The sequence below is a fragment of the Lissotriton vulgaris genome, chromosome 2_1, assembly GCF_964263255.1.
Source record: "Lissotriton vulgaris chromosome 2_1, aLisVul1.2, whole genome shotgun sequence".
NCBI lineage: Eukaryota > Metazoa > Chordata > Amphibia > Caudata > Salamandridae > Lissotriton > Lissotriton vulgaris.
Window position 1 is genome coordinate 223,750,266 of NC_141687.1, and position 16,329 is coordinate 223,766,594.

The window sequence follows — 16,329 nt, forward strand, 5'->3', positions numbered from 1 at the left end:
CATCTTTCAGCAAGCTTCAGCGGGTTCAAAACGCTGCGGCTAGGATGCTGACGAACGTGCCAAGGAGACAGTCAGCTAAACCCGCCCTGAAGTCACTGCACTGGCTTCCAGTGCCGGAGAGGGTTAAATTCAAAGCTCTTTGCACAGCACATAGAATCCTCCAGGGGAAGGAACCCTCCATCCTAAGGAAGTTAGTGGTGCCCTATAAAGCTAACAGAGATTTGCGCTCCGACCAGAAACACCTGGTTCAGGTTCCTAGGGTTAATAAGGCCCGTACTGGTGGTAGAAGATTTTCGGTCCACACAGCCACTCTCTGGAACGCGCTTCCGCTGAAGATGCGCTTAGAGACTTGCACTCTTCGTTTTCGGAAGCCCGTGAAAACACATCTATTCCCTATGTGGTGTGTCTGATCTGGCTCTGTGGATATTGTTGCTGCCTGGACAAGCGCTGGGATGCCCGAGGGTAACTACGCGCTATATAAAACTCTAAATAAATAAAATAAATGAATAAATAATTTATTGCCTCTATCCTGACCATAAGGCTGCGGACTGCAAGATCTGTCGCACCTTTTCCACCAAAACCCTCCGTGACGTGAGGGTAGACTTCTTACCTGGCTTCAGAAGTTGAAGTCTAGAAAGGACACAATTTCCAGTGAAAGTGAGGACTCTTCTACAGCTACATCTTCAAGAAGTTCAGTCTAAAGTGGTAGGGGTTTCCCTTTGCCTTCAGTGGAACATCCTGCTAAGGCCTCAAAAAAGACCTCCAGAGAGTCTGAGAGCCTAGGTCTGGTTGAATCTCCTCACCTCGGTGTAAAGGAGAGGGAGGGACCATCTACACCATCTTCTGATACGAAGACGGTTCCAGCCTTCAAGAAGCCATCTTCTTAGTTCTCTGAGAAGTCTGACAGGAGTTCCAAGTCGTCGACGACACAGCTGAAGACTTCGTCGACGAAGGCGTTGAAGCCTAAACTTAAAGTGGTACCATCGACTGGCTCGTCAACGGTACGATCGACGAGGATGTCGAGGACGACGACGACATCGATGGCAGCGCCGACGAGGATTTAGTCGACAGCGGTTACGACGACTGTCTCGTTGTCGAGTGCTTCGACAACATTGACAACGACGGCAGCAGGTGCGTCGTCGACGCCCATCTCGTCAACGGTTGTTCGCTCGTCGACAAAGGCTATTCCGTCGACGAGAGCATTGCCAGGAACAACTCCATCGTCGACGGAAAGAATCCCCATTTCCATGTGACGCATTACACCTAATATGACGTCCCTGAGGAGGGTTACCTCCTTACCTCCGGCTCTGCTGTTGGATGAGGATGAGGACGACTCGGATGAGGAAGATCAGAGCTCATATGAATATGCACGCAGTCCTTCTGAGCTTCTGGTAAAATGTCAAGAAATGGATTCTGAAGGGGAATACCTGTAGGAATGTGGGTACCAACATTCTGCTCAGACTCAGGAGTATTCGGGTCAGCAGATGGTGTCAGTGCCTTCTTCGCTCTTGCAGGATTTACACAACATGCTGCAGGATTACAAATCCAGGTGTTCACAGCCTATGCCTGTTCCGTCTACGCAAGCCCTGCCGGTTCCTACGACACCTATACTGGTTTCTCCAGAGTTGCTGGCTCAGGTGATATCTCAGCCGCAAACACCGATTCCTTCAATACCATTGAACACTCAAGATGATTCCTCGGATGAGGATCAAAACTTTGACGGCAGACCAAATCAAGGTATAGAATAGGACGAGTAGGTTATCCCAGACCCAGCTTCACCATGTCCGGATCCAGTGGACTCCCCTCCGGCAGATATCGGAGGGTTCCATAAGTTAATGGAAAGAGCCTGTGGCAGATTCAAACTAGCTATGCCTTCTGTTACCACTGAGTGTTTTTGTATGACTTTAAAGAGCCATATAGGAAGGTTACTAGGTCTGTCCCCATTGTTCAACAAGTTTGGGATCAAGGCCTGAAGGCTATGAAAAACCCAGCGACAGTGGTCCCTGTGCTACCACGCCTTGAAAAGAAATATAAAGCACCTGAGGATGGTCTGGCGTCTTTGACAGGACACTTAAAACCGGACTCTGTGATTTCTCAAGTGGCACAGAGGAAATCACGCAACCCATCAGCTCCTTTAACAACACCTCCAGATAAGGAAGGCAGGAGATTGGACAACGCTGGTAAACGATTATCATCTATGGCCAGTCTTCTGGTGCGGGCAGCGAATGCCTTAGCAATATTAGGCAGGTATAACCGTCAGCTATGGTGGGACGTTGCGTCCTATCTGGATCAAGTACCTCAAGAGGCGAAAGGCGAAGCAAAGAAAATTTTGCAAGAGGGAGAGGCAACATCAATGGAGATTATTGATTGTGCCATGGATCTCGCCACAACTGCCTTTCGATCATTGGCTGGTGCTGCAGTTCTTCGTCGCCAGGGATGGCTCAGGGCGACTTGATCCAGGCCTGAAATCCAGAATAAAATCTTGGATTTACCGTTTGATGGAGATGAAGGTTGTTTTTCGAAACATATAGACGACACTCTCCAGGATATCAAGAAGGATACAGAGACGGCGAGGTCTCTGGGTACACTTCAGTACCGAAAAGCTCCTTTCAAAGGGGCCAGAGGTAAGAGTAACTCCTACAAAGGATCCTACCAACAGCAACGGTACTCATTGTATGGATCCGGCTCTCAAGAATACAGTCAGCCTTACCAACAAAGACAAAGCCAGTCCTCGAATTTCTCTCGTCCGAACAATAGAGGAAGACAAAATCGCCAAGGACTGGTTACGTCCAAGAAGCAATAGCGGCATCCTGGCTCTTCCTACTTTGCCCTCCTCTACAAGACCATGGCAGGGGGCAGGGTATCTCAATACCTTCAGAATTGGTCCAGCATAACATCAGACCGTTGGGTACTAAACATCATTCGAAAGGGCCATACTTTGGAATTCACACACATCCGACCTTTCAAGCCCCCGGCCGCCATTCCATCAAAACATCTGCGGCTCGTAGTTCATCAGATGCTCCTCAAAGGTGCTATAGAGCCGGTCCCCTCCTCCCAAAGAGGGGAAGGTTTTTATTCCAGGTTCTTCCTGGTGAGGAAGACGCTAGAGAAATGGCGCCCCATTTTAGATCTCAGGGAGCTCAACACCTATCTCATTTCCCTATCCTTTCGGATGGTTTCACTTCAAGACATACTTCATCTTATCAATCCAGGGGATTTCATGGCCACGCTCGAACTCGAAGATGCGTATTTTCACATACCGATTTACCCAGCACACAGAAGGTTTCTACGGTTTACAGTAGCCAAGAGCCACTTTCAATTCAGGGTTTTACCCTTTGGTCTTCGCTCAGCTCCAAGAATCTTTACCAAGGTGCTGGCACCGGTGGCGGCGTTTCTGCGGAGGAATCATTTTCAGATCTTCCCTTACCTGAAAGACTGGTTGCTGAACGCCCCGTCCAGGGAGGCTGCGAGCGAAGCAGTCTAGGCATGTACAAACCCTTTTCAGAATCTGGGCCTTACTCTCAACAAGGAGAAGTCATCTCTGGTTCTGTCCAGGACTGCACACTTCCTGGGAGCCATCTTGGACTCTGATCTCAGCAAGGCTTTCCCGACTTTAGACAGGCAAGAAAAACTGCAGTCGATGGCGCTGGCCTTCAGAAAAAGAAGGTATCTTTCAGTACGCCGTTACAAATCCCTTCCGGGAGTGATCACCTCATACATTGCTCTGATTCCTCACTGCAGATTGAGGATGCGTCCTCTCCAGGAGCAGCTCGACATTCAATGGCAGCAAATTCACGGTTCGTTCGACTACAAGGTGACCATCACCTCAACGATGAAAACAGCTGCCTTATGGTGGACGAAGCAGGAAAACCTATCCCAAGGTCTATCCTTCATAAGCGATCCGTCTTCTCAGGTTGTGACGACGGATGCGTCATTGGACGGCTGGGGGGCAGTACTTTCATGTCAGTGGACATTGGTCTCCTCAGCACCGTCTTCTTCATATCAATCTACTAGAACTCAGAGCAATCAAGCTGGTTCTTCAAGCATTTCTCCCTCGCCTGGAGGGTTCAAAGGTACTCTTCCGTACGGACAGCACCACGGCCATGCATTACATCAACAAAAGGGAGGAACAAGGTCTCTCCCGTTGTCTCAAGAAGCTCAGGAAATCTGGGAATGGGCTATCCTTCACAACATTATGCTGCAAGCGGGACATCTGCCAGGAGTCTTAAACGAACATGCCGACAGACTATGCAGACTGTCCTCAGTCAGTCATGAGTGGGAGCTGAACCAGGTGGTTCTGAACAAGGTGTTCGAGGCATATGAGCTGCAGATTGTACACCTTAGCATTAGACCGCCACCTGGTCTTGGGCTCGGATGATTGCAGGTTGTTGTTGTCTTGGAAGAAGTCTTTGTAGTCATGAGATAGGTGACTCCTCCCTTGGACAACAGTGCGCATGGGCATGGACTCCATCCTTAGATTGTTTTTTTCTGCCACTGGGTTCGGATGAAAGTTTCTCCGCTCCGGCCAGAAAAACATTTTTCAGCAACTTCGAAGAGCAGAACTTCCAAAAACTTCAACAAACTACCTTCGACATCGAAGACAAGGCTTTTCGACGACATAACTTCCATTCCGGTCATCGAAGTGGGCCGTTAGGCCTATTGACGCCGTGCGGCCTACACCTCATGGAAAGAACTCCGTTAAAGAAATGCCCGAAATGCCAGGCAAAATTCCCACATAGCGATCACCACGAGGTCTGTAACCTCTGCCTATCGCCGGAACACGACGAGTCGACCTGCACAGCCTGTGCGTCCTTCCGATCGAAGAAAACCATCCGGGATCGGAGGGCCTGTCGACACGAGATGAGGAGATCAGCCCCAGCACCGGAGGATATCTTCGATGTAGAGGTTCCCCTTGTTCCCGAAGAAGAAGACTCTCCTGATCTCCAGATCGTATCAGAGGCAGACGACTCGGATGATTCCATTCCATCGGGTCAGCGCGTGAGTACTACTGCCCCTGCACCACATCCTTTGCCCAAACCGAAGCCAAAGGTCAGCACTCCGCCCAAAGGGCCCAGTCGAGACTGAAAATCCACTTCAACAGCCCTGCCATCGAGCCCGGCTCCGAAGAAACTAACAAAGCCTTCTAGTGCCTCGACACCGAGTAAACCTCTCCCGTCGGCACCGAAATATAAAGACACCTCGGCGCCGAAGCCAAAAGACCCTTCGGTACTGAAGCCGAGAATCGTACCGGCACCGAAAAATAAAAACGTACCGGTACCGAAACCAAAAGAAGCACCGGCTCCGAAGCTGTCCACTTCTACCTCTTCGGTGCCGAAGAAAAAGAAGCCTGATTCGGAGGTGCCCAAACCCTCGAACATGCCTACCTAGTCGAAAACAACACCTTCGGCCCCGAAAACTTTGCCACGAGACGTTACAACACCTCCCAATGCTAAAGAAAAACCACAACCTCCGCCGGAGCCGAAAAAATCGAAGCCCAGGAAGGTTGTAGAAGAGGAGGAACTTTTTACACCAGATCCTCAACAAAAGAAGATCTATATAGACCCAAAGACAGGTCATGTGGGCACTACAACTCCCAAGAAGAGACCAGCAGAGGCACCACCCACTCATGAGGTGCCTGCCAAGAAGGACTGTGCAACATCTCCTGTGCACCCTTCCTCTCCTATACCTCTTCTTCCTCCTTCTCCTAGATCTCCTCACATATCACCTCCTATATCTCCTGCACATTCTCCATTATCAAATTCCTCATAGCAAATGGATGATGAATATAACTTAGAGGGAGGGGAGGATGAGGAAGAGCCTAGCTCATACCACATAGATGAGGGTATTTGGGATTATTCAAACCCAACAGAGATACCTATATATAATTTTCCAAATCCACAGAATATGCCTGACGTTCCAGAACCACATTCATACCCATCAAAGCCTTCCCCTCCAGAAGACCCAATTAGTTTTAGTAATCTGTTAAACAGAGCTGCTGTTTACCATGGAGTGTCTATGCATTCTGACGATATTGAAGAGGATTTTCTCTTAGACACCTTTGAGCACTCTGAGGACTGCTCAAATCCTTCCAATGATTAAGGGAGTAATCAAGCATGCTCCAGAAGTATTTAAAGATCCTGTACGCATGAGAATTTTAAATCCTAGAATTAAAAAGAAATAAAGGACAGCACCTGCAGACCCAGTCTATATTAAAGGACACCTTCCACTAGATTCATTAGTGGTGTCCAATGCTAGGAAAAGGGCCAATTCTCAAACATCAGGAGAAGCGCCCCCACCTGATAAAGAATCAAAGGTAATTGATGCATCAGGGAAAAGAGTAGCTGCACATGCGGCAAACATGTGGCGTATAGCAAATACACAAGCCCTCCTCTCTCGTTATGATAGGGCTCATTATGATCAACTAGAAAAACTACTTCAACATCTACCAGATCAGTACAAAGATCAAGCAACTGACCTTATACAAGAAGGCAAGCTAATATCTAATGCCACAATAAAGTGTGCACTAGATGCCGCAGACACAGCATCTAGGGCCATAAACACCAGTGTCATACTTAGGAGACATACATGGCTATGCATTTCAGGGTTTAAACAAGAGGTACAAACTACCATTTTAAACCAGCCTTTCAATTAAAACCAATTATTTGGTCCTTAAGTAGACAACATACTAGAAAAGATGAAAAAAGACACTGACATGGCTAAGTCTATGGGAGCTTTAAAGTCTACACCAAGTAGAGGCTCCTTTCGTCGCTCCTCCTACAGAGGAGGCTCCAAGCAGACTGGAGCAGACACTACATCATCTTTTAAGTCACAAACCTCCTCCAATAAAGGATACTTTAGAGGAGGATATAGAGGAAACCATAACAAAGGAAGAGGTCACGGTAATAATAACAATCGATCCTCTTCCACCACCAAGCAATGACTTCCCTCTGCTCCCCCCACAGCATACCACTCCTGTAGGGGGCAGATTAACACAGTTCCTGCCTGTCTGGAACTCCATTACAACAGACAAGTGGGTAAGACAGATTATCCAACATGGTTACTGCCTAGAACTTACCGCAACACCTCCAAACCTACCTCCGAGACAGCGTCCAATGTCTACAGACCATCTAACTCTGCTTCGACAAGAAGTGTTATCACTTCTACAGAATGGTGCTATTCAAACAGTTCCTTTAGAAGAACAGGAAATGGGGGTTTACTCGCTGTATTTTCTAATTCCCAAAAAGGACGGGACACTGAGGCCAATACTCGATCTCAGGCCCCTCAATCACTACATACAATCAGATCATTTTCATATGATCACTTTACAACAGTTGCTTCCACTACTACAACAGGGCGACTTCCTTACAACACTAGATCTAAAGGATGCCTACTTCCATATCCCCCCATACATCCTGCTCACAGAAAGTATCTAAGGTTTGTACTAGAAGGACAACATTATCAATTCCAAGTCCTTCCATTTGGAGTAACCACGGCACCAAGAGTATTCACAAAGTGCCTAGCAGTGGTAGCAGCACATCTCAGAAGACAACAGATACATGTCTTCCCTTACCTAGACGACTGGCTAATAAAAGCAAAATCGTTCAATCAGTGTTTCCAGCACACACAGCAAACGATTCAAACATTGCACGACTTAGGATTCACAATAAACTACACCAAGTCGCACATACAGCCTTCGCATGTACATCAGTATCTAGGAGCTACACTAAATACGTCCACAGCTCTAGCGTATCCCAGCACAGCCAGGATACAGAGCATTCAAGCCTTAGTCACCAAGTTTCAACACCAGCAGTCTCTACAAGCCAGGGTGTTAATGAGACTAATAGGCATGATGGCATCTTGCATCTTCATAGTACCACACGCAAGACTGCAGATGCGTCCCCTACAAGAGTGCTTAGCACAACAGTGGAACCAAGCTCAAGGTCAACTAAAAGACCTGGTGTTGGTGGATAGCCGCACATATCGCTCTCTGCAATGGTGGAACACCAAAAACCTGACATAGGGGCGGCCGTTCCTAGAGCCTGTTCCACAAGTAGTGCTTACAACAGACACATCCCTCACAGGGTGGGGAGCCCATCTCTTACATCACACAACTCAAGGACAATGGACCATTCAACAGAAAAGGTCCCATATCAACCACCTAGAGCTGCTAGCAATATTCCTAGCACTCAAGACTTTTCAACTTCAAGTACAAAACAAGGCTGTCTTAATCCGGACGGCCATGTACTATATACAAACACAGGGGGGGACACACTCTCTACCAACTGTCCCAACTTGCTCAGAACATTTGGAGATTGGCCATTCCTCAAAACATACATCTGCTAGCGGAGCACCTTCCAGGAGTCCACAATCAGATAGCAGATCTGTTAAGTCGGCAGACACAACAAATTCACGAATGGGAACTACATCCACAAGTTCTTCAGCCATGCGCCGCCAGGTTCCCACACCCACAGTCCGAAGGCAATGCGATATGGATGAACTGGTCAGGCAGATTTGCGTACGCTTTTCCGCCTCTCCCACTCATTCCATTAGTAGTGCGCAAGCTCAGACAACAGTCTCTCACAATGATAATGGTAGCTCCCACATGGGCACGCCAACCGTGGTTCACCACACTACTAGAACTGTCTCTAGCTCTGCATCAAAAGCTACGCCTCACACCATCCCTGCTAACACCCAGATCCCAATCAACTGAATTTGGCGTTCTGGCTCCTGAAGTCTTAGTTTGGTTATTTAAACCTACCACCAGACTGTATGAATATCATTAAAGAGGCTAGAAACCCCACTACTAGAGTGTGTTACGCAGCTCAATGGAGAAGATTCGCAATTTATTGCAAAAATAATCACATTGATCCACTGGATGCTTCCATCCAAAATATCATCTGTTACCTTTTACATTTACAAATGTCTACCTTGGCATATTCCATATGCCTGCACCTTGCAGCAATTTCAGCATATCTACAAAACAGACAACACGTGTCTCTCTTTAGAGTACCAGCAATAAAAGCATTCATGGAGGGATTAAAAAGAATAATCCCACCAAGGTTACCACCTTCCACAGTGTGGAACCTAAATTTAGTACTCACAAGGCTCATGGGACCCCCGTTCGAGCCTTTACATAAATGTGAACTGCAGTGTCTAACTTGGAAAACAGCTTTCCTTGTTGCCATTACCTCTCTTAGAAGAGTAAGTGAAATACAAGCTTTCACAATACAAGAACCATTTTTTCAAATACATCCTAACAAGGTGGTTCTTAGATCCAATCCAAAATTTCTTCCAAAGGTCATCACTTCCTTTCACCTAAACCAATCCGTAGAGTTACCTGTGTTTTTCCAAAACCCAGACTCTGTGGCAGAAAGAGCATTACACACATTAGATGTTAAAAGATCTCTTTTATACTACATAGATGGAACAAAATCCTTTAGGAAGACAAAACAACTGTTTGTCGCTTTTTCTCCTCCTAATAAAGGCAACCCCATTTCCAAAGGTGAGATTACGAGGTGGATTGTAAAATGTATACAAATATGCTATGCTAAAGCTAAACATACACTAACAGTTCCTCCTAGAGCGCATTCTACTCTCAAACTAGGAGCCTCTATGGATTTCTTAGGAAACATACCATTAAAGGACATATGCAAGGCAGCTACATGGTCTACACCACATGCCTTCACTAAACACTATTGTGTTGATGTGCAAGCCAAGCAGCAAGCTGCAGTAGGCCAAGCTGTCCTTAAAACTTTATTTCTAACAAATGCAATGGATACGGGTGACCACCGCTAAGGGGCGACACTGCTGCACAATCGATGCTAAGGTGTACAATCTGCAGCTCATATGCCTCGAACGGAAAATGCTACTTACCAGTATGCATCTGTTCTTGGCATATAGAGCTGCAGAGTTGTACACACCCTCCCGCCTCCCTTGGACTCGTATCCGTTCCAGTTTTCATCTTATTTAGATGCACACTCATGGACATCCTTTTCTTACTATACCTCTACTAACTCCATCATTTCCCATCATGGCGAAAAACAATCTAAGGATGGAGTCGATGCCCATGGGCACTGTTGTCCTCCATAGATCCGTTTGCCACTCCGACCAACAAGAAATGCCGGTCTTATGCAAGCAGGCTTCACCATCGAGGATCATTGGGGAATGCGCTTTCGATAGCCTGGTCAGGGACATTTGTTTACGCCTTTTCCCCCATTCCAATGATACCGAGGCTTATCAGGAAGATCAAGGTGGAGCCATGCAAGATGATCTTGATAGCTCCGGCCTGGCCAAGACAGTTCTGGTTCCCGGAACTCCATCTGTTGTCGCTGGCCCTTCCTCTTCCCTTGCAAGTTCTTCCGGACCTTCTCACATTGTCCGGGGTGCAGATTTGGCATCCGGATCCAGCTTCATTGCACTGGACAGTATGGCTCCTGAGCAGCGAGAATTCATGAATCTTCCCATCTCCAATGAAATAAGACAGGTTCTCTCTCAGGCTAGAGCTCCTTCTACAAATAAAACATAGCATTTGAAATGGAAAAGATTTTGCTTTTGGTGCAGGGCAGAAGGTGTTGATCCCTTCACGTTTCAACCCTATCAACTTCTGCCTTATCTCTTGTCCTTAGCTAAAACTGGACTGGCTCATTCTTCAATAAAGGTTCATTTAGCTGCAATTTCTAGGTACAGACGTTCACAATCTGGACCTTCTCTCTGGTCTTCAAGGATAATTAAACCATTTCTCAAGGGATTGTTTCGAGTTTATCCTCCAGTGAGGCCTCCGCCTCCTACTTGGCAACTGAATTTGGTTCTCACACAACTCATGAAGACCCCTTTTGAGCCTATTCATCGCACGGATATGAAATACCTTTCATGGAAGTTAGCTCTCCTTCTTGCCCTCACTTCCGCAAGACGCATTGGAGAGCTACAAGCTCTCACAATTCAGGAGCCGTTTCTCCAATTCAAGAGGAATACAGTAATCTTACGGACTAATCCAAGGTTCATACCTAAAGTCCCTTCGGATTTTAATCTAAATGAGCCGGTGATTCTTAAATCTTTCTTTCCTCACCCTTCCACACCGGTGGAAAGGTCACTGCATTCTCTGAACGTGCAAAGGTGCTTGAAATTTTATTTGGATCGTACCAAGGAATTCTGTAAATCCTCGCAACTTTTCTTTGCTTTTAGGGGCCCTCGCAAGGGCCTGCCTCTTTTAAAAGAAAGTATTGCAAATGGATCTCTAGTACCATTCTCTATTGTCACTCAACAGCGGGGAAGCCGCTAACCAGCAGAATTAGAGCACATTCCAAGAGATCTGTGGCTTCTTCATCGGCACTCTTTGCGGGAGTGCACATCAAAGACATTTGCAGGGCTGCAACATGGAGCAGCGTGCACCCCTTTACAAGACATTACTGCTTGGACTCCTTGATGCAAGAGGACACGGCTGTGGGCCAAGCGGTACTGAGGAACCTCTTCCACTGATTGGTGAGCTTTCCTTTTCTATCCCTCCTTCCTTGTTTGCACATTTTGTCAGACCCCCCAGGATATAGTGGCATGGATTAGCAAATTTAGCTGCACAAAAATTTAAATTTAGCGGCACAAATTTGGAAATTTAGCAGCAATTTTGCGGCATTTTTTTTTGGGGGGGGGGGCATTTTTCCTACAATAAACACAGATATCTTAGTTTTTTTAGTTATTTAACAACCTGAAGCTATGTATATTTGGTTTATTTACAATGTAGACACTTTGTTTCCCTCGAAAAGCAAAAGACTGCCCGTCAGCAGCCCAGTGAAGCAAAACCGCGTAGCAGACGTAAATTTGGGTGCAGTTATCGGGGGAACACTGGTGTTGTCTTAAGTTTGCGCTAGCTTGTGAATGGAGTGTTAAATCTATCTCCACTTCTGCTGTGTTAATGTGGAGATAAATCAGAGTTAACTCCTTGTGAATATGCCCTGAGCGTTTCCAGCTATCACTTTATTGCTGTCCTAAACTAGTTTTAGAGATACATTTTTTTTTAAAACACCCACATATCTCGTAATTACTTGAAAAACAAAAAGCTTCTAACTAATAAAATATTTGTAACTTCCAAGGTGCCAAATTCTGAGTACTGTACAATTAAATCTCCAGATCAGGCAAAATGTTGCTATGAGTATGACGCAAATCCTAGATGAATGTTAATAATATTGATCATTCACATGCATATCTCTGATTTAAATGTACTTGTGGAAAGATGCAGAAACATATTAAAAATTCTGGTGCACCAGAAGCTAGCCTTTCTTTCAGGCCTAAGTAGCAAAGGTTACTATCAGCCACTAATTTCTGAGCTACTCCTCACAGGCGCAGGGACTTCTGAGCTACTCCTTACGGGCGCAGGGACTATAGCAGTACGGACAGAAGTGAAAATATGGCCTGAACAATGCAAATCATCTGGAGACATCAGTCCTCGAACCTGCCAGCCTCATGCCCGGGGTATCTATCATTGTAGTGCCCTCAGCCATTGGAGTGCCTTCAACCAACCTTGCTCTGTTTTAATTACCTTTCAATGTAACGGCCAACACTGCACTGGCTTAAAAAACAACTTAGTGAGCAGCTATTCATCCACCTCTGAAGCTACGAGGTTTTGTGTTACAAGCACGTGAAACTTAGCACCGCAAGGCTTAGGCCTAAAGTGCCCCTGGACCCTTTATTCTTCTAACGACCGGAAGTGTGGAGAGGTAAGGGGTCCAGATGTTGTAGGATTCTCCTGTGATACTTGAATAGAGGGGAGTATGGAAGTACCTTGTTGCTTCACATAGCTCGCTGATTTCATAAAGCCTGCATATTGCCACACTTGGCCCTCTAAAAAAAAAATAAAGTAAAAGAAAAAAAAGGTAATGTGGAGGCAGGTTCTGGGATTTACTTGCCCATCTTTCCAGTAAGAGGATATCTTTTTAGTGTTGGGAAGGAGACAATGCAACACTTTATTCCTGCTTTTTAATGCAGGTCTGTAGTACACTTTAGGTACACTTGCATACAAGTCTGGCCTAGACAAGTACTTACAAAGATTGATCAACTCGGGTGTTTTCCCACTTCAGGGTAGTTTCTGTTTTGCACATAATAGCAGCACTACAGAAGAACTGAAACGTCTCTGCAAAGCAATTCAGCAAGACCCTCCCACTAACACATTGCACCTCTTTCTGAGGACACCTTTTTTGGAAGGAAGGCCGGTGGAGCGGAGAAAGTATCTTTATGGGTTGTATGTGGCTCTCTTCACTCATTTGGATGTAAATATAATCAAAGGGGTGTACATTTTAAGAGGACCATGGAGTTCTCTAGCTGTGGCGACTCCCTATGATATCAGTGCTGCAGGTTAGTTTATCGGTCTCTCTGCTTCCGGCAAAATGTTTTACTCCTCTTCAGATACATTGTCTTCCTCCTTGTTACACATATCGCAGATGAAGGATTTGAGAATGTACATTGACCTTTAGAACACTTTAATAGTCTTAATTGGTACATAGTCACAATAATACATGAAAGGGTAAAGGCGTTAACTGATAATAGTCTGACTGATTGGCTGACATCGCTGCACGTGCAAGCTCAATGCTCTTGTGCACTGTAAGACCGTTATGGACCAAGAAGCCAAATTATGTATCGCCTCTAAAGAGAGAAAGTAAAGGTTTCTAGCACCAGTGAACTGCATCTCAACCCAGTTCTGGCCTAAAGGGGTTTGTTTTTTGGGTCTTGATTTCTCCTCTCCAGTAGCTTCTTAAGGTCATTATGAATACAGATCAAATCGGGTTGTTAGCTTCGTTCCATAATAGCGTTTTCATACATGTCTTGTTAAAACATGAGAACTTTATTTAACATTAAACCGTATACATTTATGAATGAACACCCAATTTAACTTCGATCTGCAAGTGTTTTATTAATGTTTAGACTAATTAGAAGGCTTGCCTACTGACTGATGCAATAGGTAGACCACCCAGGATATAGCGGCATGGATTAGCTTTTGTAAAAATATCCCACGATTTCTACAAAAGTGCCGATTTCGCGGCAAATCGCGAAATCCTGGAGGGTCTGTTTTGTATCTTTGGAATACTGATGGCGTTTGCAATGTATGTTTATGCCAAAAATGTGCTGTATTGCTTACTGCTTGCTACTCTGATACAAAGCATGGAATCTATGAAAGTTCCAATACTGGGGCAAGAAAACAAGTTACTTACCTGTAACTTTGGTTCCCCAGTATTGGTAACTTTCATAGATTCCCATGCGCCTGCCCGCCTCCCCAAGGAAACCTCAGCCTCCAGCAGATATGGTTACTAATACACAACGGCTGTGAAAATCTGAGGCTCTGAGGTTCATTATTCAGGAGGGTTCTAAGGGGTGAGGCTCTTCTGATTGGCTGATGATTAGTTTGGTCTCTTTTACAAAAAGAGGCGGATATACTACTAAAGGGAATGAGGCCCAGGCCTTTCCTTTCTCTTTTGTACCTACTGCTATGTTATTTTTGGTTACCGAGACTCCCATTCCGACGACTGGGAATGATACAAAGCATGGGAATCTATGAAAGTTACCAATACTGGGGAACCAAAGTTACAGGTAAGTAACTTGTTTTCTTTCCTATTAAGATACTTGTTGTAATGCTACATAGGCTGCCACATATTCTTTTTTTAAGCATTGCGCACTCGGTCCACCCTCCGATAAGCTTCATGCACTTACTCCGAAGATGAAGTATTTGGAAAGGAAGCTCTTTTCAGGCTGTGTGCTTGGAGCTTACTGTTGCATATGCTTGCTTATAATTTTCTTGCATATGCTGTTTTCCCCCTCCAAGCATTTTGGGGCCATAGAAATAGGTTCTTAACCAGCTGGAAAGTTGCAGAGGGTCTCCCTCCTTCAAACCATACACTCCTTTGTTAAGCCTGTGTTTACAAAACTGAAACAAATCATGTTGAAGTTGGATTGGATGAATTGTGATAGATAACTGTGAGGGTGACCTTTTTACCAGGGGAGTGTGCAAAGCAAATCTGTTTTTTGGTCCCTTTGTATAGAGCTATATGCACATTCAATAGTTACACCCATGCTTGAGCTGAGCTTCATTGAACAGCTTCTTTAGGAGAAGTTTCTGTTGGTTCCACTTGCAACAGAGACATTCTCAATCAGTTGGAAGGAGTTAGAGGTAGATCCAACAGTGCTAGCACCATCATAAAGGTAATATTTGCTGTCTGATTATGAAACTTTGGTCATTTACCATGTTGAAAAAGTTTGAGATGACTAGGTTTATTTTTTTAAAGAGTAAGCTTCCAATAAAATTAAAGATTAAATTGTTCTACTTATGTCATTTTATTTAGTGATTCTTCTAGCCTACATGAAGGGGAATGCAAATCTCTGCCGAGCCATTGTAAGAGCGGGTGCGCGTCTTGGAGACAACAACAATCAAGGCATTAACATATTCAACTACCAGGTAGCCACCAAACAACTTCTTTTCAGGCTTCTAGGTAAGAGATTGTTTTTGATATTACAAATTTCATATTGAATGTGCTGAAAATGTAGCAGATCAATTAAATATATGTTTTTATGTATATATATTTTGACATGCATAATTATGTTATGTTATGTTATGTTATGTGATCTTATATAGCGCATGGCTACCCCAGCGACGGGGCGTCCCAGCGCTTGCAGACATGTCAGATCCAGGAAGGTAAAGGAGGTGCTAGATGGATGCAAACAACCAAGTTTTTATAAGTTTTCGGAATTGCAGATGATTTAGAGTAGCCCGAGCTTTAGGGGGGATAGAATTCCAGAGCTTAGGGGCCAGATACCTGAAGGAGCGGCCACCAGCTCTGCTCCTCCGAATTCTGACAGTACAAGCTAGTGAGAGGTCCGCTGAGCGGAGTGCGCGCGTGGGAGTATAGAAAGAGCACAGTCCTTGCAGAGTATGGGGGCCAACATTATACAGGATTTTATGGGTAAGGCAGAGGGTTTTAAAGTGGATGCGCTGTTGTATAGGGAGCCAGTGTAGTCGACGGAGAAGGGGGGACGTGTGACAGGTTTTAGGTAGAGCAAATAGAACGCGGGCGGCAGCGTTCTGTGCTCTTTGCAACCTATTTATTGCAGTCTTGTTAGATCCTAGCATGAGGGCATTGCAATAGTCCAGGTGAGATAAAACTAAAGCCTGGACTATGATTTGACGAGTGGTAGGCTCAAAAAAACCCAGAATGGGTTTAAGAGAGCGAAGACGCCCAAAGCAGGTGCCTGCCACTTTTTGAGCATGAGACTCCAAGTTGAGTGTATTGTCCAATAACACCCCCAGGTTTTTTACTGACTCCTTGGGTATAGGAGCAGGTCCCAGCGCCAGAG

At 45.4% G+C, this 16,329-nt stretch overlaps 1 protein-coding gene across 1 annotated transcript in view; it reads left to right on the forward strand.

Annotated features, from left to right (window-relative positions):
• Nucleotides 1-16,329, forward strand: part of ANKFY1 (ankyrin repeat and FYVE domain containing 1) — a 505,630-nt gene that overhangs the window by 391,240 nt on the left and 98,061 nt on the right. Inside the window, exon 23 of the mRNA XM_086954801.1 lies at nucleotides 15,321-15,467. Coding sequence (XP_086810927.1) covers nucleotides 15,321-15,467 — 147 coding nt within the window. The remainder of the gene's footprint in view (nucleotides 1-15,320; nucleotides 15,468-16,329) is intronic.